The sequence below is a fragment of the Palaemon carinicauda genome, chromosome 13 (assembly GCF_036898095.1).
Source record: "Palaemon carinicauda isolate YSFRI2023 chromosome 13, ASM3689809v2, whole genome shotgun sequence".
Classification (NCBI taxonomy): Eukaryota; Metazoa; Arthropoda; class Malacostraca; order Decapoda; family Palaemonidae; genus Palaemon; species Palaemon carinicauda.
Genome location: NC_090737.1, coordinates 34,729,193 through 34,748,218, shown reverse-complemented (window position 1 = coordinate 34,748,218; position 19,026 = coordinate 34,729,193). Strand labels below are relative to the sequence as shown.

Below are 19,026 nucleotides of genomic sequence, written 5' to 3'. Positions count from 1 at the left end.
ATAGGGATGGTGGGCAAGATTGTATAAATAGCTAAGGTTTGTATAGTTAGGAAAAATACAAATTATCTACGAATTTGTCATTTGTTCCGTAACTGGAATACAAACCACGCTATTTATTAGGGGTGACTCACCCATTAGGAAGGGTGGACGTCCCTGCCAATCTGGCTTTTGGCTTTGCCTAGGGACTCCTTATCTGAGTATGTTAGTACTCAAAAATAAGGAGTCCCTGCCCTCGCTAAAACGTTGCTACGCAAGGTACGCGGCCTACGCAAGCTGTGTGTTGAGACATGCAGAAGTGTGACTGTCTAGGTAAATTTATTCTGAGTCTATGTAGGAAAAACCTGATGTAACCAAGACTTTCCCAATACCACCTCGCCAGGGTATAGGGACGCAATAGTATTAGCTTAATACTAGGTACACAAGGGAGCATGGTTTACCTGCAATGGTTTGAGGTCTTCTTATGCAGAGAACCCAGACTAAAACCGGGTAACAGTGCCCTCAACCTTCTGCTACTTGTCCAATAAGGAGCTTGAGGCATACAACCAGCTGTTGTGCAGCCACCACCGGACCGATAGAGATCGTATCGAGATCCCGTGGGTCACCTCTTGTAGGAGAAAGGTTGTGAAAGTCACCTGGAGCATTATCCTCCTTTCTTGTAAAACCTGCGTCACATAGTAATCTGCTAAGAAGGACCAGGGGCATAGCTTGCCCCTGACACTGAGTCGTCATGTCGAGATGATATTTCGGTGATCCTCCTCTAGTCTCTCCCAGTGCTGATGACAAGAGAAGGGACCCAGGTGGGCTGTTGCCGTTTTCTTTAGGTAAAGTCTCATACCTTACCCTGGATGAGTAACGGATGATCTGGATCGTCCGTTACCGAGTGGAGACTTGTGTAGGATCTGTTACCTCTGGAGACTGTGTCTGGCGACATACTCAGGGACGAAACTGAACATTGTCTTTCGCCCTTCTCAATAATGGGCGATGTCGAAAGAGAGACCATGAAGTTCCTTGACTCGTATGGTTGCTGTCCAAGTGTGTAGGAACATTGTGTTCTTAAATCAGGAGAAAATTTGTTGCCTGGTGAAGTGGAACATAAGGAGGCCTCTTTGGGAGATCAGAGAATTTGAACCATGTTCCGAGAGGAAGGTCTCAATTCCGACTAGGGAAAGGCAAGTTGTAAGTCCGTATGAGTTAGGAAAAGTCTATCGATGAGAGGGTGTCCTTTTCTTTCAGTTTGAAGGTGAAGGATCAAGATTGAGTGATCATCTTTACCTGTTGAAACTGAGTAGGGGGTCTTTTCCTCTTGTATATACTCGAGGATTCCGCTATTGCTGGAAAACAAGCATCAAGTGGAGAGACACACTTTCACATGACACCAACCATACAAGACGTTATACAGCCTGGTAGACTGATGCTGAGGAATTCCACAGATATCTAGACAACCTCTTCGCAAAAGAGGTATTGGGTAGTCTCCAGGCGTACAATCATAGCAAAGCTATAGCTAGTGGTAGGTGTCGAAGTGGGTTGTCTGTGATGTGGAGAGGGTTCTCTTGGAGACACTATCAGGAGCTGCAAAAGGTTCGGAAACCGTTCTGCATAGTGCCATAGCGGAGCTAGGAGAGTCCTTGACAGGTTGATCGATGTTCTAGCCTTCTTGAGTGTCCTCCCGATAAAACAGGGACGAGATGTAAATGTCATTGTTGTACCTACCGTTGTTGCCAGAGAGCCTTAGGGTCTAAGGGCTGGGGAGCAACGGCAGCCTGAGATTCAGGAGCGTTGCGAACAGATCCCTAGTTGGAGGACCCCGTAGAGTCGGGACTTTGTTGGCTACAAGGCGATCCAAAGACCATTCGGTATACCTTATCTGAGATGCTGTGCACAGATTGTCAGCGAGCACGTTCTTCCAGTCTGGAATGAAGCGGGCTGATAGTGGTACCGAACGGACTTTGGACCATGTTAGTGTTTATACTGTTAGATGGGAAGAGGCTACAAGCAAGTTCCTTCTTCCTTGCTGATGTGAGTCTCTACGTGGTGTGTGGTGTTGTCGTCCATCACACTACTGAGTGGTCTGTTAGGAACCGATGAGGCTGCTGAAGGACCGGAGAGTTGGCCTTCATCTCTTAAAGAGATTTAAGTGAAGGTACTTTCGAACTCTGTCCAGAGGGCTGAGGTTGTGTGGTGCAGCACTATGGTCCCTCCTCTCTTCTTTTGATATGTTCTAAGCACAGCATCAAGTCCGAGGGGTGGGGAAAGATGAGAAGGTTATGCTGCTCTGTAGATTCTCGACTGACACCCATCCCTTGAGGTTTGTCCAAACTTCTGTTCCCATGGGGGTCAGAATGTTGGGGGAATCGAGGGCCTGTTTCCAGTCCGACTCAAGTCCCTTTGGAATGGGAGTTGTTCTCGTTTTCAAGAAGGTTTTGTGGAAATTGGTGTCTAGAATCATTCCCAGATACACCAGTCTTCTGGGAGGGAAGTAGGGAAGATTTCCGCAGGTATACCCTGATCACTGGATCTTGGTAAAAAGACTTCAGAAGTTCCGGTGCTAATGCAAGGTTGCCACTGAATCTGCTAAGGTTAGTCAGTCGTCCCAAAATGGAGGAGACAGAAGCTGATCCTGTGAGACCAGGATGGGTGTAGTGGAAAGACTGAAGCACAGTGCCCTAAACTGGTGTTTCTTGTTTGTCTAGACTGAATCTTCCAACCTTCCTAGATGGATGGTTTGGGCCTGGAAGTAAGTGTCCTTTAGGTCCAGTGTGCAAATGAAGACCTGAGGTCTTAGCGTTTGTTCGAACTCCAACATGGTGTGGACATCGACCCAAAGGGACAGCTCCTTGCGGATCCTTTTGCATGGAAGATTGTCGACGCTGGAGTCTTGATTCGTGTCGTAAAGGATCAGACGCGATACCCAGTGTAAGAATTCTTCCCTGAGAGAATTCCTTTAAATAACAGAAGGAAGGCAACGCTTAGCCTTACCATGCGCCCTGATGGGATTGATGCTATTCCTTAGAATAGAATTAATCTGGCGAATGTTAATCAATGGTTAACAGTTGGATATCGTGGTTACTGTGCAGTTGGAGAGTGCTCGCAATTAGTTCCCTGTCGACAAGCCGTTGATGAGGGTTTTCCAAAGTTTGCCGATCACTTTAGTGTGATGGCGAACGGCCAGTAGCAAGAAGTATGTTGTATACCTTCTGATATAGGGAATTACGGGCAGAGGTTGACTAGTAAGTTCGAGTCACGAACTGCTGGCGAATTGCCGATGCTCGGTGGTCTGTGAGCCGATGGTGAGTTAGGAGATCAGCAAGCTGATTATGGTCCCCCCTAGTTGGTCAGAGATGAGCAAGCTGAAGATGGGCTGGTCAGTGATCAGCGAGCTGAGTTCAATGATCGAAGAAAGATGACCTGCCCATTGGTGATCTGGTGATCAGCAAGCTGATGACTGGTTATTGACTACCAATCGGTGATTGGAACGCTAGCAATTGGAGATCGTTAGTCATTGGAGGGACTAGAGGTCAATAATCAGCGTTGAGCTAGCAATTGGCGATCTGGTGATTGGCGACCTAGCGATCAGTAAACCGTGAACTAGCCATCAGCAGCAAACAGTGATCTAGAGATCCGACTGTTGATGCTTTCGTTTGCTGAGGGTGGTCTGTCAAGGAAAAAAGAAACTTCAGAAGAGACAGGGACCAAGGATTCCCCGTTTCGATTCCCCTTGTAAGATGGAATCTTCGGGATCTTGAATCCTTCTGAGAAGCCTTTTTCCTCTTTTCCCGGTGGTTGATTGATTGAATGATTTAAAGTTTTCAGGCATCCTGACATCTAAGGTCATTGACGACGATATCATTTAGTCTATATATATATATATATATATATATATATACAGTAGGGTCCCGAATTAAGCGTGTTCGAATTACACGATTCCCCTTTTCCGCGATCGCTATTTTTCAAAAATAAATTTTCTGTATCTGCGAGGCTGTTCAAAGTTCGCGAGTCGAGCACTACAAAATGTATCAAATCTATTGTCTTTTTAAGTATATTGGTAGCCCTAAATACGGTGATTTATAATAAATGTTACAAAACAATATCAACATTACATTTCATTAATATAATTTCATAATGAATAGCCTATTTAAGGATAAAATTCCACATCAACAATGAAATCAACTGTTAACTGTGCGAGTCCAGCTGACAAAATGTAAACAGAAATGTGGTTACGTTCTCGGCAATCTTTATCTTTCTCCAACCTTACGATAATTGTAATGGTAGTGTTAATGATGGTATATTAAAGCATTATTTTTGTTTAGTACAGTATATTTAAAAGCCTTATTTTTCCCTCTGGGCGTTCAAGGTTTTCACGAGTAGACTGGGTTCGTTTATCGGCAGTGAATAGCCTAAACTTCGGTAACGAGTCGTCAATATTTTGTCATATTTTAAACAGTATACATTTGATTTGCAAACATTGGTTTTGTAAAGTAGACGGTAAAATAAAATCTAGAGAGAGAGAGAGAGAGAGAGAGAGAGAGAGAGAGAGAGAGATTTGATGGCAGAAATATCTCTCTCTCTCTCTCTCTCTCTCTCTCTCTCTCTCTCTCTCTCTCTCTCTCTCTCTCTCTCTCTAGATTTTATTTTACCGTCTACTCTACAAAACCAATGTTTGCAAATCAAATGTATACTGTTTAAAATATGACAAAATATTGACGACTCGTTACCGAAGTTTAGGCCATTCACTGCCGATAAACGATAACAAACCCTTTAATGCAAACTAACTGTATCCTTTGATATTCCTCTATATTTATCACGAATTCCTTCTATACCTCCTCAGACACTCTTATTTCAAATATCTAAATTATTCTTATCACAACTAACACCATCTAGTCATTTTCATTCCATTATATCTATTATTCCTCTGGATCTTATTCCCTTTCCTTATTCTGTTTATTCGATGGGATTCGTTTTTCCCTTTACCGTCTTTCAGAATCTATTTTTAGCCACTGGCAACCAAATCCCCCCTTCCCCCGTCTCCTACCGTCTCCCCTGCGAGTCCACCCAGCCTATCTCATCACTCCCCCCACCTTCATCCTCCCCTGTTCTAGGTCTGTAACCTTCTGCGTCATAATATCTCTCTCTCTCTCTCTCTCTCTCTCTCTCTCTCTCTCTCTCTCTCTCTCTCTCTCTCTCTCTCTCTCGTTATACAATACTTACAAATAGATGAAGAAACCAAAATCGGTTTTCTTGAAGTGTCAATTAAATACAAAACGAAAAAATTATACCGTGTATACATCCATTTCAATCATAGCTTAAAATACGGTAACCGATTTCGTCTGCAAACCACTATTTTTTAGGAAACACCATTCTATTCCAGAAAATTTTTACTCTTTAAATGTCAATTGCGCTATAATAAAACATGTACTTATGTTGTTAAATTTCGGGTGTGTTTTAAAAATCGAGTATTGCTAACTTATTTTTGTTTTACTTTTGGCTGTGATCACATCAACTGGTGTCTAGCTTCCGCGCGAATACAATAACAAAGAATTGTTTACACCATTTCTTAACTTATTCAAACCATCTATACAGTTAATATTACATAAACACCAATGTGTTATAACCTATCATATTTATTGTTTAGTACTTTAAAACCATCTCTCTCTCTCTCTCTCTCTCTCTCTCTCTCTCTCTCTCTCTCTCTCTCTCTCTCTCTCTCTCTCTCTCTCTCTCTCACATCGAACGTTATAGCGGTAACCTAATTGTTCGATGACTTTAAAAATAGGCCTAGTACTTTCTTCTTTTACCTTTTTTGCATATGGATCCATAATTGAGGTGGGTACAAGTTGACTTATAACTGAAGTTAGGAAAAGTATTTTGGATATGGAAAGGACAATTATCTTTCGTAACAGTTTAGAATTATCGTAAGTTATCACTCTGTCATTAGCGGCAGTTTGCTATTGTGGATTAAACGCATAAGGAAAAAAAAATTTCCAGCTTTGCTACGAATTTAGGAATTTATATGGATACGGTAAGTAAAATATTTGTAATAACATAATGTTTACTAAATGTTTGTAATATCATTAGTTATGACTTAGATCATGTGTGTTTAATGCATTCGTTTGTTTATTATGATCGAAGATGGAGCGTAAACAAATGGAAGGTTTCCGTTTCAGGCGGCATCATAAAGAAAAACATTTCATAAATGGCATTCATTTCATTTATTTGAAAGTTCTAATAAAAAATATTTAGAACATTGGTAATAACAAATTCAACATATAATCTATACTTGGTAAAATTGCTGTCAATTCAAAAACACAGATGTATAAATGCGTCTGTTTCTTCGTTGTGATCAGAGATAAACGTAAACAAAACATTGGTTGTCGTTTTCTATTGTGCTTTTTAGCGTGTTTAGAAAACGCATGATATAAAATCGCCTTTATTTTGATAATTCTGGATTTTCAATCATACAACAAGCTAGTCTATAGAGTGATGGTTTTGCTATTCACCAGTTGTATTATACAATAGATATGACAAACATTAAAATTTGTCTGTATTTTGGGTTGTGTTATAACGGGAAATATATGGTGTTTACACCTATCCTGGTTGTAATTTTAACCATTTTTCAAGTTATTAGAACTTTAAAGTATATTAAATGTTTTATTTATTTACAAGAACAATTTGATATTATAAAGAAATACAGTATAGTACAAAGAAAGTATTGGAAATGGGTAGTAAACACATTTGAATAGGCAAATTGCTGGTTGCCATGGCCGCAATGGAATTATTTCTGTTAGTTGTGTGTTTCGAAATTCGCGATTTTCCATTTACACGAGGTCATTAATCGACCAAATTCTCGCATAATTCGGGACCCTACTGTATATATAATATATATATAATATATATAATATATATATATATATATATATATATATATATATATATATATATATATATAATATATATATATATATATATATATATATATATATAAATATATATATATATATATATATATATATAAATATAAATATAAATATAAATATATATATAAATATAAATATATAAATATATAAATATATAAATATATATATATAAATATATAAATATATAAATATATATATATATATATATATATATATATATATATATATATATATATATATATATATATATATTCAATTAAAACCATAAAAGTTTAATGTCATTGTAAAAGTTGAATAGTTTTCAGAAGACCTGCTTCTGAAATAAATCTAAAAATGCCACTTGCATAGTAGGACACATCATGTCCAAGAATCTTGGCAAGGATAAACCTGCCACCCTCACCTCGAGCCTCAAATAAATATCTATTCCTCAAGTTATTATAATTGGGGCATTCGGTCAACACATGCCTCACTGTTAGAGGTACCAAGCAGTCGTCACAATATGGTTGGTGTTGGCCCTTCAGCAGAAACTCGTGTGTCAACCGAGTGTAACCAATACGGAAACGACAAAGAGACGTCTCCCTTTTTAAGGCCATCATGTCATACCTCCAAGGAGATATGACATTTGTTACTTCTCTCATTTTATTCCCATCTAGACAATTCCAGTGCTGTTGCCATTTACTGCAAAGCAATTTCTTGATGTTAGGTAGGAAGTCATTACAGGGAATGGGATACCTTCTTGGCACCAACTCTAATGCTGCATTCTTCGCCAATGAATCTGCCTTCTCATTCCCACACACACCTAGATGTGCTGGAACCCAACAAAATCGAACCATTATACCTCTCCTTCCAATAATAAAACGCCATTCTAAAATCTTTAAAACTAGAGGGTTACTAGAACTAAAAACTTCTAGAACTTGAAGGACACTCCTTGCATCACTAAAAATGGTAAAATTACCCTCCTTTTCCAATGCTATTTTCCCAACATCGGTTAGTATGCCATACAGTTCGGCAGTTAATATTGAAGCTTTTAGAGGAAGTGCACCTCTACAATTAAAACCATTACTATGTACTCCAAATCCAATGCCAGCATCAGATTTTGAGCCATCGGTTTATATAAAAGTCAATCCCTTATGTTCTTCAACATGTTCCATAAACAGAGACCTGGATTCTAAGTCAGTCATATTCTTCTTAACTCCAATAAAATATTTACAAAAAGATATCTCTGGTAATTTCCATGGAGGCATTGATGATACCTTAAATGGAGGCACCCTAATTCTAATCATATCGAGACTGTTTAAAAATTGTTACATGGCTTGCAGTCTGAAAGGCTAAAGAATTAAGGAGTCTTTGTAATCTAAACCAATACCGAATAATAGCAGAAATTCGGCAAAGATCTAGAGGTAACTCTCCAGCATCAACAAGGAGACTTGGGATAAGTGAGGTTCTAAATGCTCCTATGGACAATCTAATACCACCATGATGTACTGAATCTAATATCTTTAACCGGCTTGGGGTGGCTGAGGAATACATTTCAAATCCATAACTGATTTTGGAAAAAATCAATGCCTTCTATAATTTCAAAATAGTATTGCGGTCTGGCCCCCATGATGTATGGGACAATACTTTTAAAATATTCTCAGCCTCGAGACATTTAGCTTTTAATGCTTTTAAGTGAGAAACCCATGTAAGCCTACAATCAAATATCAAACCTAAAAATTTAGCTTCACTTGCACATGGTATCCGTTGACCTTTAATGTATATATCCGGGTCTGGATGTACTCCCCGGATACAACAAAAATGGACAATAGTAGTTTTACTTGTCGAGAACTTAAATCCATTCATATCGGCCCACTGGATAATTTTGTCAATTGAGAGTTGTATTTTTCTCTCAACCATTGCCATTCTAGCTCCAGCAAATGATATTAAGAGATCATCCACAAATAATGTTGCGAAAACATCCCGGGGAATGACTGAGGAGATCCCATTAATTGCTAGTGCAAAAAGGGTTACACTCAGCACTCCCCCCTGAGGAACTCCTTCTTCCTGACACTTACTCTCTGATAGAGTTTCCCCCACTCTCACTTGAAAAACTCTATTTGAAAGAAATGCCTGAATAAATAGCGGTACCTCTCCCTTCAATCACAATTCATGAATTGTTTTAAGTATACCATATCTCCAAGTGGTATCATATGCCTTTTCAAGGTCAAAAAAGACTGTCACATGGTGCTGTTTGGAAGCAGGTGTTTCACAAATAGATGACTCAAGTCTTATCAACACATCAGTCGTTGAGTGCATTTTTCTGAATCCACATTGAATCGGTGATAAAATACCCTTCTTTTCAAGGTACCAAATCAGTCTTGCATTGACCATCTTCTCCATAATTTTACATAAACAAGATGTCAATGCAATAGGTCAGTAGTTTGCTGCTAAAAACTTGTCCTTACCAGGTTTTAAAAAGGCTAAAATAATGGCTAGTTCCCAAATACTTGGGTAACTGATCATGCCATATTCTATTAATAATGCTTAAAATAAATAACTTTGTATTAAAATGTACATGTTTAACTATTGCATATGGAATTCCATCGGGTCCAGGGGCTGTATTGTTATATGTAGCAAGTGCGGAATCAAGTTCTCTTTCAATAAAAGGAGAATTATACGATTCTTCTTTTCCTGTTGCAAAATTTAAAATTTTCTTTTCTTCAATGCTCTTGTACTGGTGACCAGGAGCTGCTACACTCATGCGTGATACATTTGAAAAGTGGTCAGCCCGGCCATTGCTAACTTCATTTGCTTCAGTCACATACTGACCATTCACTTTCAACACTGGTGGTGGGTTTGGGGTAAATTTGCAGGCAATCTTTTTTATTTTCCTCCATACAGAAGATGTTGGTGTTCTACAATTAATGAAAGAAACAAAAGCCACCCAAGATTGGCGTCTAGCTTCTTTCATGGCACGACGGAACTGTGCTCTACACTTTTTGTAGGTTATCAAATTTTCATCCGTACGGCGTCTACGCAATCCAGTCAAGAGATTTTCTGGTGGCTCTGTGAAAGGCTGTTAATTCTGAAGACCACCACGGGACTGGTCGTCTTTTGAATAGTCCGGTGGTTTTGGGAATCGAATTGATTCCTGCTGTATGGAGAGTTCCATTCAGTTGGTCTATGGCATCATCAACACTCTCAAACTGCTCTGCACTTCCCTCTATTTCACTTAGCTCATGAAATTTAACCCAGTCTGCCTTGTCTTGATTCCATCGTGGCGATCTTTGTAAAGGCGGACCCTTGTTGGTGTTTATAAGGATTGGTGCATGATCACTAGAATGCCAATCATCTAATGTCCTCCAATCAAAATCAAGAAGGCAGTTAGAGCTTGCAATTGAGAGGTCAATGCATGACAAGTTACCTGTCTGAACATGGAAGTGTGTGGGCTCTCCTGTATTAAGGAGTCCTACATCCTCGTTTTCCACAAGTGATGAGATAATATTGCCCCTGGTGTTTGCTAAAACATCACCCCACAAAGGATGTCTACCATTCAAATCTCCAAGTAAAAGAAAAGGTTGAGGGAGCTGTTGAATCACCTCTACTAAATCATCATAAGATACGTTATCATTTGGAGGCAAGTACAGCGAACAGATTGTATATTTTCTCTCTATATCAATCTGTACAGCCACTGGCTGCAGAGGTGTACGGACAGATAAAGGTAGTTGGGAACATCTTGACGAACGTATGTGAGACTTCCGCCATGGCTCCCTACTACGTGATCATAAGGTGTCCTATAACTAATATATTCGCAAGGACAAGGGGTATTAGCCTCAAGCTTGCTCTCCTGTAGACACTATTATGGGGGAATGCTCGTGAATTAAGAGCTTAATTTCTTCATATTTGGCCCTCAAACCCTGACAATTCCATTGCAAAATGGATGAAAAAACTATGTATCATTTTCTGGAACACATCTTTGATGAGGTCTTCCCATTAACAGTTTTTGATTTGACAATATTTTCTGTAGGCTTCTTAAGTTTTGGTCTTGATAAGTTAGGTTTTATATTAGCCTTTTCAGTGTTGTTCTTACCTAATTCTTGTGGGGGTTGGTGGACCTCAACTTGAATTTTGGATTAATTCAAGTTTTCCTGTTGATCTGAAATATCAACAGGAAAAACATCATATCTATTTGATGTCATAACTTTGGTGCTTTTAATGGATGGGGGTGAGAGAGATGGAGGTCTCTCTCTTTTCCTATTGACAGGTGGTGATTTATTAGGTTTTGATGTTTTCCCCACTACAGGTGCACCTGTTTTATGTGGAACCTCCATCAAATCAGGCAAAGATATAGCCTGAGAGAGGTTAGTATTATCCTTTGAAGTGGAGGACAAAGGTTTACAAGAGGTGACCAAAGTCTTACGTGATATTCTTGCCTTATCCTCTAGAATTCTATCAGAAGATGGTAAATTTCTTTTCTAGGGAATAGAGGCAATATTAGGTAGTTTGGATGTCTCCTGCCTCATTTTTTCTCTTGATTTCAATACTTTTGCATAACTTGCTGATTTACTCAATAGTCTCTTGGCATGCCCCACACTCATGTGTTCGATACTAGATTTATTGAGAGCAGCCTCTTCCAACTTATATTGCTGGCAGTTCCTATCCGTAGATTTGTGATTCAAATTGCAGTTTATACAATTGGCCTCTAGTGTACATTCTCCATGGTAAACATTGGAGCAAGTACTACACATTTTATCATTCTTGCAAACTTTAGATGGATGCCCATATCTAAAGCAATTAAAACATTTCCGCGGCTTCTGCTTAAAAGTTCAAACTTTAATTCGTTCATTTTCTATGTAAATGTGGAAAGGCACATCAGCATCCTGGAAAGTCAGGATAATCATTGATGTTCCAGGGACTTAATGCAGTTTCCACACAGTTAAAGGACACATGGCCAACATCTCTTCTGTAAACTCATATAGGTCTCTATCAAAAACTACTCCCCTTCCATAACTGAAGTTTAGATGGGGTTTCACATCCAGCTTTATGTCATCATTCTCTGTATTTAAATTGTAAAGTATAACAGATTGAGTTTCTGATTTGGCACTTATTAGGAAACTGTTCTTTCCAAACTGAGATATATCTCCTGGTGCGATGGTACCTACTTTCTTTTGAAGAAATTTACATATCTTGAAATAATTTCCAGTACTCCCTTTAGATTGAGCAACATGCCACTTTGGTGGTTTTGACTTTCTCTGGGAGGGTACAACTATCTCTATACCTTTATCAATCCAATCTGCAGGTTTATATACATCTAGATTCTTAGGTACCCGATCGCAAAGAGCACCCTTGAAATTAAAATTATTGATTTTAATATTCATGATATCGTTGATTGCATTGAATGCTTCATCATGGTTATCAAATGATATCCATGAATCCCATTTGTCACCTTCAAGCCTCATTCTAATTTCCCTGATGAGACCATAACATTGAAATAATCTATATAGCACATCATAATTGGTTTCAATGGGAATCTGAGTGACATGAAGGATTCGCAAATTCTCCATGTCACCCAAATTACTTTGTTTTTGAACATTAGTTTGAATGGTCCTTTAGAGTTTCCAAGTCGTCAACAGAGGGGGCTAGTTTTTGAAGTAGAAGCAAGCCGGGTTATCCACCTCTTATCGGAGGGAGACCGCGCCTGTCGTCGGGCGCCCGCGGAAGACTATTGGCACGCGCGAGCAGAAGATTGTTGGCACGAACACGGACGACTGTTGGCGCGCGAGCAGAAGACTGTTGGCACACGCGAGCGGAATACTGTTGGCGCACGCGAAAGACTGTTGGCGCGTGTGCACGCAGAAGATCATTGACCCCCGCGCGTGGAAGACCGTTGGCGCGAGCGCAATACTATTGGCACACGCGCGCAATACTATTGGCACGCGCGTGCAAGAGCATTGGCGCTCGCGTGCGCGGGAGACCGTAGGCGCGCGCACGGAAGACTGTTGGCGCGCGCTAGTAGGTCTCAGGTCAGCTGGCAGGACGACCAGAAACTGGGATGAGCCCTTTGGAAGGGCAAACATCCATGATGGAGACCGTAGAGGTCAACGGAAGAGTCCAGGACCGAAGTCCAAGGACTACCAGCGGCGTAAGGTTGCGTTGGTAGATCAGTAGGTCAGCTGGCAGGACGATCAGGAACTGGGATGTGCCCTTTGGAAGGGCGAGCATCCACCGACGGGGCCCGTAAAAAGTTCCATGGAAGAGTCCAGGACCGAAGTCCAAAGGACTACAAGCGGCGTAAGGATGCGTTGGTAGATCGGCAGGTCAGCTGGTAAGACGATCAGGAACTGGGATGTGCCCTTTGGAAGGGCGAACATCCACTGATGGCAACCGTGAAAGGTCCATAGAAGAGTCCAGGACCGAAGTCCACGGATTAAGTTACAGCGCAAAGTTGCGCTGGTAGGTCTGCTGGTAGGATGATCAGGAACTGATGAAGCCCATGAGGGCCAGTGAAAAAGCAAGCTGGCCTTAGGAGGAGTCCAGGACCGAAGTCCACGGACTAAGTTGCAGAGCAAGGTTGCGCTGGTAGGTCTGCTGGTAGGATGATCAGGAACTGATGAAGCCCATGAGGGCCAGTGGACCAGCAAGCTGGCCTTAGGAAGAGTCCAGGACCAAAGTCCACAGACTAAGTTGCAGCGCAAGGTTGCGCTGGTAGGTCTGCTGGTAGGATGATCAGGAACTGATGAAGCCCATGAGGGCCGGTGGACCAGCAAGCTGGCCTTAGGAAGAGTCCAGGACCAAAGTCCACGGACTAAGTTGCAGCGCAAGGTTGCGCTGGTAGGTCTGCTGGTAGGATGATCAGGAACTGATGAAGCCCATGAGGGCCGGTGGACCAGCAAGCTGGCCTTAGGAAGAGTCCAGGACCAAAGTCCACGGACTAAGTTGCAGCGCAAGGTTGCGCTGGTAGGTCTGCTGGTAGGATGATCAGGAACTGATGAGCAGCGTGATCCCCCAAAGAGGTGTAACTATGAGTGGCCTCTCTCGCGAACGAGAGGGGTGAACACTTCGTAGAAGAGACTTGTAGACGCCCATGAGGGCCGGTGGATCAACAAGCTGACCTTTAACAGTATCGATCCTCCGAAGAGGAGTCTCTATGAGTGGCCTCTCTCGCGAACGAGAGGGGTAAACAGTTCGTAGAAGAGACTTGTCTAATACTGTGCTCTGCCCCGCAAGGAAGAGAAACTCAGCAAAGGGGGAGAGAAGTCTGGGCGAAGGCAGCAACAGCAGTCGGAGAGGATGAATTTATTAAGATGTGGGAAGTTCTCCCTCGGAAGGGAGAAACAACCTCACACCTGGGGAGGAAACTTTCCCTCGGAAGGAAAGTTGTCCAACCTGGTTAGCGTTCTAATATGATTGAAGTGCTGGTCATGTCACGGGAGTACTTTTAAGAGAAGGGATGACGCCCATGACGACGTCCTTTGAGGGACGGCAGTACCAGCAGATTCCCCAGGCATGACCAGAACAGCTCTGCTTCGTCGGCACTCATAGTCGAACGAAGAAAAACTGCATAGTTAACAGGGAAACAATAAAATTAATTATTTAACAGAAATTCCCCAGGTAGGAACTCAGAAGAGGAACCCGAGAGAATAACATAAAAATAAGTATTACGCCCTTCCTTCCCCAGTCGACATCCACGGGAGAAGGGGGAGCGGAGTAACTGTAATAAAAACAGAATTACAATTATTTAAATCAGCTAAGAGTATTCACTAATAGTGAGAACCACTGATCCTCCGAAGGGAAGTGTTCCCCACAGAGAAAAGCTGAAAAGTTAAAATTACAATAATAATTTCGCTAAAAATAATTGAGACAAACAATCGGAAGAGCAACCTAATCCGCGAACGGGAAAGGAGCTCTTCCCAATAATACATCGTGTTGTAAAGGTGAACAACCTTGAGAAGAGAAAGACCGTAGTCAATCTCTGAGAGGCTACATTCCCTTCACTCAGTAATCCATGTTTCCCGTAGGAAAAGGGAAAAGGCAAAGACAATAGTTGAATAAAGAGGGTCCAGGCGATGACGATTCCCCTGCGGCCGCCGAGCTAACGGTTATATGCCGACGGGAAGACCAATGGACCAGAGAGGGAGAGGTCGTTCCCCATAAAGTGGAACTGTGCTGGCCTTGCTAATGTACGCAAGTGTCATTGTCGTATATGTATCACACACACAGCACAAACACTGAAAAGGAAACTTATCACATTTCTATACCCATATATATACATAAACATTAAGAATGTTTTCATATACTTTACATGTACAGTATAAGAAAAGTAAGTTAAAAGACAAAAATTAATGGCAGTCCAGAATAGGCGAGGAGAGAGAGCGGAAACAACCGCTCTCGATCCAAGCAAAAAGTAAAGTTACTAAATCACAGGTGTGTGAACAGGAGTGGTAGCAAGCTACCCGCCCCCTAACTAGCGGTGTGGGTAGTTAACCCTCGCTAAATTTTAATGGCTTGTCATTTCAGCTCTGCCAAAAGTATAACCCCTAATAAATAGCTTTTTCTGTATTCCAGTTACGGAACAAAGATGAATTAAAACATGTCTTCAGGAAGGACTGGTCACCAAAAGTCTTCCAAGACATTCTCAATATGCCAATTTTTTCTAAAATTGAAGACAAAACCGACCGAATGCGTTTCTTAAAAATAAATTTTCAATCAAGAATCACATCTAGAATTTTAAAGGTATTACATACACTTCAACAAATATTATCAAAGCAAAGATATGGATGTTGAGGAGCCACTATCCTCGACCTACTTGCACTCATACTTCGAGTTTAGTTATGGTTAAACTTTATGCCCATAACTTGTACCAATATCTTCAAATACAGTACTAATTCTAATTCAAATCTAAGCTGTAGAGGCCAGTCCACGTACGAAGATTAAATAAGTTCTTGGTATCAATATACCTAAGGTGATACTCTCCCTGAGGAATCAACTCTTGAATCTACTGGGTATCACATGAGGGAAAGAGATGAGACAGAGTGAGGTAGAACATTTTTTTGGTTTCTTGGTTAGAGGTTGGGAAGCCAGTAGCTTCGATGACTACGGGAAAGGTCCATTGAAACAATTTTGAGAGAGAGAGAGAGAGAGAGAGAGAGAGAGAGAGAGAGAGAGAGAGAGAGGAGAGAGAGAGGAGAGAGAGAGAGAGAGAGAGAGAGAGAGAGAGAAGAGAGAGAGAGAGAGAGGAGAGAGAGAGAGAGAGAGAGAGAGAGAGAGAGAGAGAAGAGAGAGAGAGAGAGAAGAGAGAGAGAGAGAGAGAGAGAGAGAGAGAGAAGAGAGAGAGAGAGAGAGAGAGAGAGAGAGAGAGAGAGAGAGAGAGAGAGAGAGAGAGAGAGAGAGAGAGATTTAAAAACATCAGGAGTTACCGTATTTCCCGTGTCATAAGACGCACCTTTTTTCCTACAAAATGACCCCCAAAATCACCCTACGTCTTAAAACTAAGAAAAAATTTGTACTGTATAGGGAAGTTTGACAACCCTCAAACACCCAACTAATAACTTACTAATACTCACTCAACAGACATAAAATATAAACCTACAATTATCATTCATAATAAAAAAAATTATTTTCATATGCTTCGTTTATTATAGTACAATATCAAGTTATTTGTTTTGGTAATCATCTGATGACTCGCTAACCCCCTTCTACAAGCAAACAACTAGTGTAGTGGTCTCCTACCACTATTACATATTAGTTGTTTATGCAGCATTTATCTATTTTCTCATATTTCTTTATATTTTGTAATAGAGCAATATTTTGATAATACAAACAAACAGTTGCTGAATACGACCTTGAAAAAAAAATTCACTGTTAGTTGAGTGCAGTGTTACCAAGTTAGCAGAGAACTAGACCTAGAGTCACATACAGTAGAAAAAGTAGTCCACCTAGAGGAATTTCTAAAGACTTCTTTGATCAATAATTAAGTTCGCGAGAAATGTGTAGGCTATACGAAAAATTTGGAAAATATTACAGGAATTTTACTTCTTTGCCAAAATTTAATTAACATTTGGCAACACTGCTTTAATGTAAACAACACTTGGAACACTAAACGAGTAGTTGTGGCAACTACGACTGATTTAGTTGTTTCTTCTATTAATATGTAAATAAATTGGGATGACTGGTGTTCAACTGATTAATATTAACTTCAGCACTTGCCAATATACCTAAAATACGAAAATTTACTATGCCAGACAAAAATCTCAGTAGAGTTTCGGACTAGGAATTGTAAAATCCTAATTTTTCCCACTAAAAAAGGCTTTGCTAATTTAAGGGTGCGTCTTACCACTTGTAGCGTCTTATGACACAGGAAATACGGTAATTTGTTCCTAATATTCTCATGTCTTCGTATATAAATAATCTACCTTATTCCTACAAGAGTATATTAAGACATTAAACAATAGGGTTTATAGTTTCCTTGAATTTTTTATAGTAATGGTTTTACATTATACCCTACAGTACTTTGTATGCCCTAATGGCTTTACATGATAATCTACTCTAATTTGGGTGAGTTAACACTTTCTTTCTCTCTGAATAAAACATACCACAAATATTATTTAAAAAGATAAAATCTACATAATTTCACAAACATTAAGTAAAATTCTATACAAGAAAATATCTATAGATATTGTCATACTTACTGAAAGTCCCACAACTTTATTATTTTTGAACAGATGCGCGATACCTCCAGTGAGTGCTGAGACTGCCTTATCTTTGGCCCCCATCAGCTTTGGTAGATTAAGCTTGACATTTTCTACCTAAAAATAATTCAGAATAAAACACTTTGATAATAAATTCTAATAAAAGTAACAATATTAATTAACTAATTGTTAGCAATAATGTTCAGTAACTATATTTTTCGATTGGGGAATATTTTTCATACAAACCCCTGAATTATATATGCCTTATATAAGAGATGTAATGTTCTTAAGACAATAGGTTTGTATAAAAATACACAAAAAAATTAACATAAGAGAAATTCACTCAACATTTTCTGTCATCAACCTATCCTAAGAAAATGGTTTAATTTTTTCATTTTACTGTACAATGTTTTCAGCATTGTTGTACTCTCTGGTCATCAGTTGCTGACAATCATACGAATTTGTTGGACAAATCTTGCGATCTCTTAATCTTCTCATTCTACCATTGATGTTCAGTAAATTTTTTGTGCATGTTGCATAAAATTTTTCATAATTCTGATTATGTTATTTATTGAAATCTCAGACTGTACCATCCTGTGCATTTCACGGAGTAAGCAGTTAGTGCTAACATATTTTCTTCCTCTGAGAAGATTTATTCCCACTGTGAACAGACTGCAGAATGATATCCCTAATCTGGCAGTTGAATCAGTGGATAGAAGTTCAAACTAGTTGCAAATGCTTTTTTGTTGAGCATGTTGATACGAGTCTCGTTTCATAGTTTATACAGTATATGACTGATCTACTTTAATGTTCCTGATCTTTTCCAATTAGGGTTGTAGCTTGGCTAAAAAATAATAATAATCCAGTTGATAATATAAATGTCTGAACTGCATTCCAAGTGGAAAGCTGAGATATTGGTGATCTAGGGTGATCTGTAACTCTGTAGGGTTCAGCAAAATGCTTGGGGTCTGTGACTAGTTTTTAAAAATAAACTCCAAAGTATGGTACCTTTTAAGTTTGTAAAAAGTTTAGTCCAAACGATAAAGCACAAGAAGCAAGGCTCCTGCATCAGAAAAGAAATTGGCGAGGCACAATATTTACTTTCAATTTAAGACACGGCAGACAAAATTTTCAGAGCTATTTCTCTCAGCAGTGAAGATAAGAATTATAAGCTTCTAATGTTTTCTCTACCATGTTCAAGTTCAACTACCTGCATTAAAATTGAGGAGCAGAAAGTGGATAAACTTGGCACCTAACAGTTGAAACTGCTTTATGAACTATCATATCAGTGTAAGTACAGTATCAAGAAAATGTTGTGAGGATGCAATTAAAATAAAAAGTAACTTGTCCTTTAGTCCTGTGGAAATAAGACAAGAGAAGGCACCCGGGTGGGATGTATCCGTTCTCTTGAGGTAGAGCCTCAAACCTCTGATCTGGATCGTCAGTTA

The 19,026-nt window shown here is 39.9% G+C and overlaps 1 protein-coding gene across 1 annotated transcript in view; it reads right to left on the bottom strand.

Annotated features, from left to right (window-relative positions):
- Positions 1-19,026, bottom strand: part of LOC137652273 (dihydrolipoyl dehydrogenase, mitochondrial) — a 94,849-nt gene that overhangs the window by 25,012 nt on the left and 50,811 nt on the right. Inside the window, exon 4 of the mRNA XM_068385564.1 lies at positions 17,579-17,695. Coding sequence (XP_068241665.1) covers positions 17,579-17,695 — 117 coding nt within the window. The remainder of the gene's footprint in view (positions 1-17,578; positions 17,696-19,026) is intronic.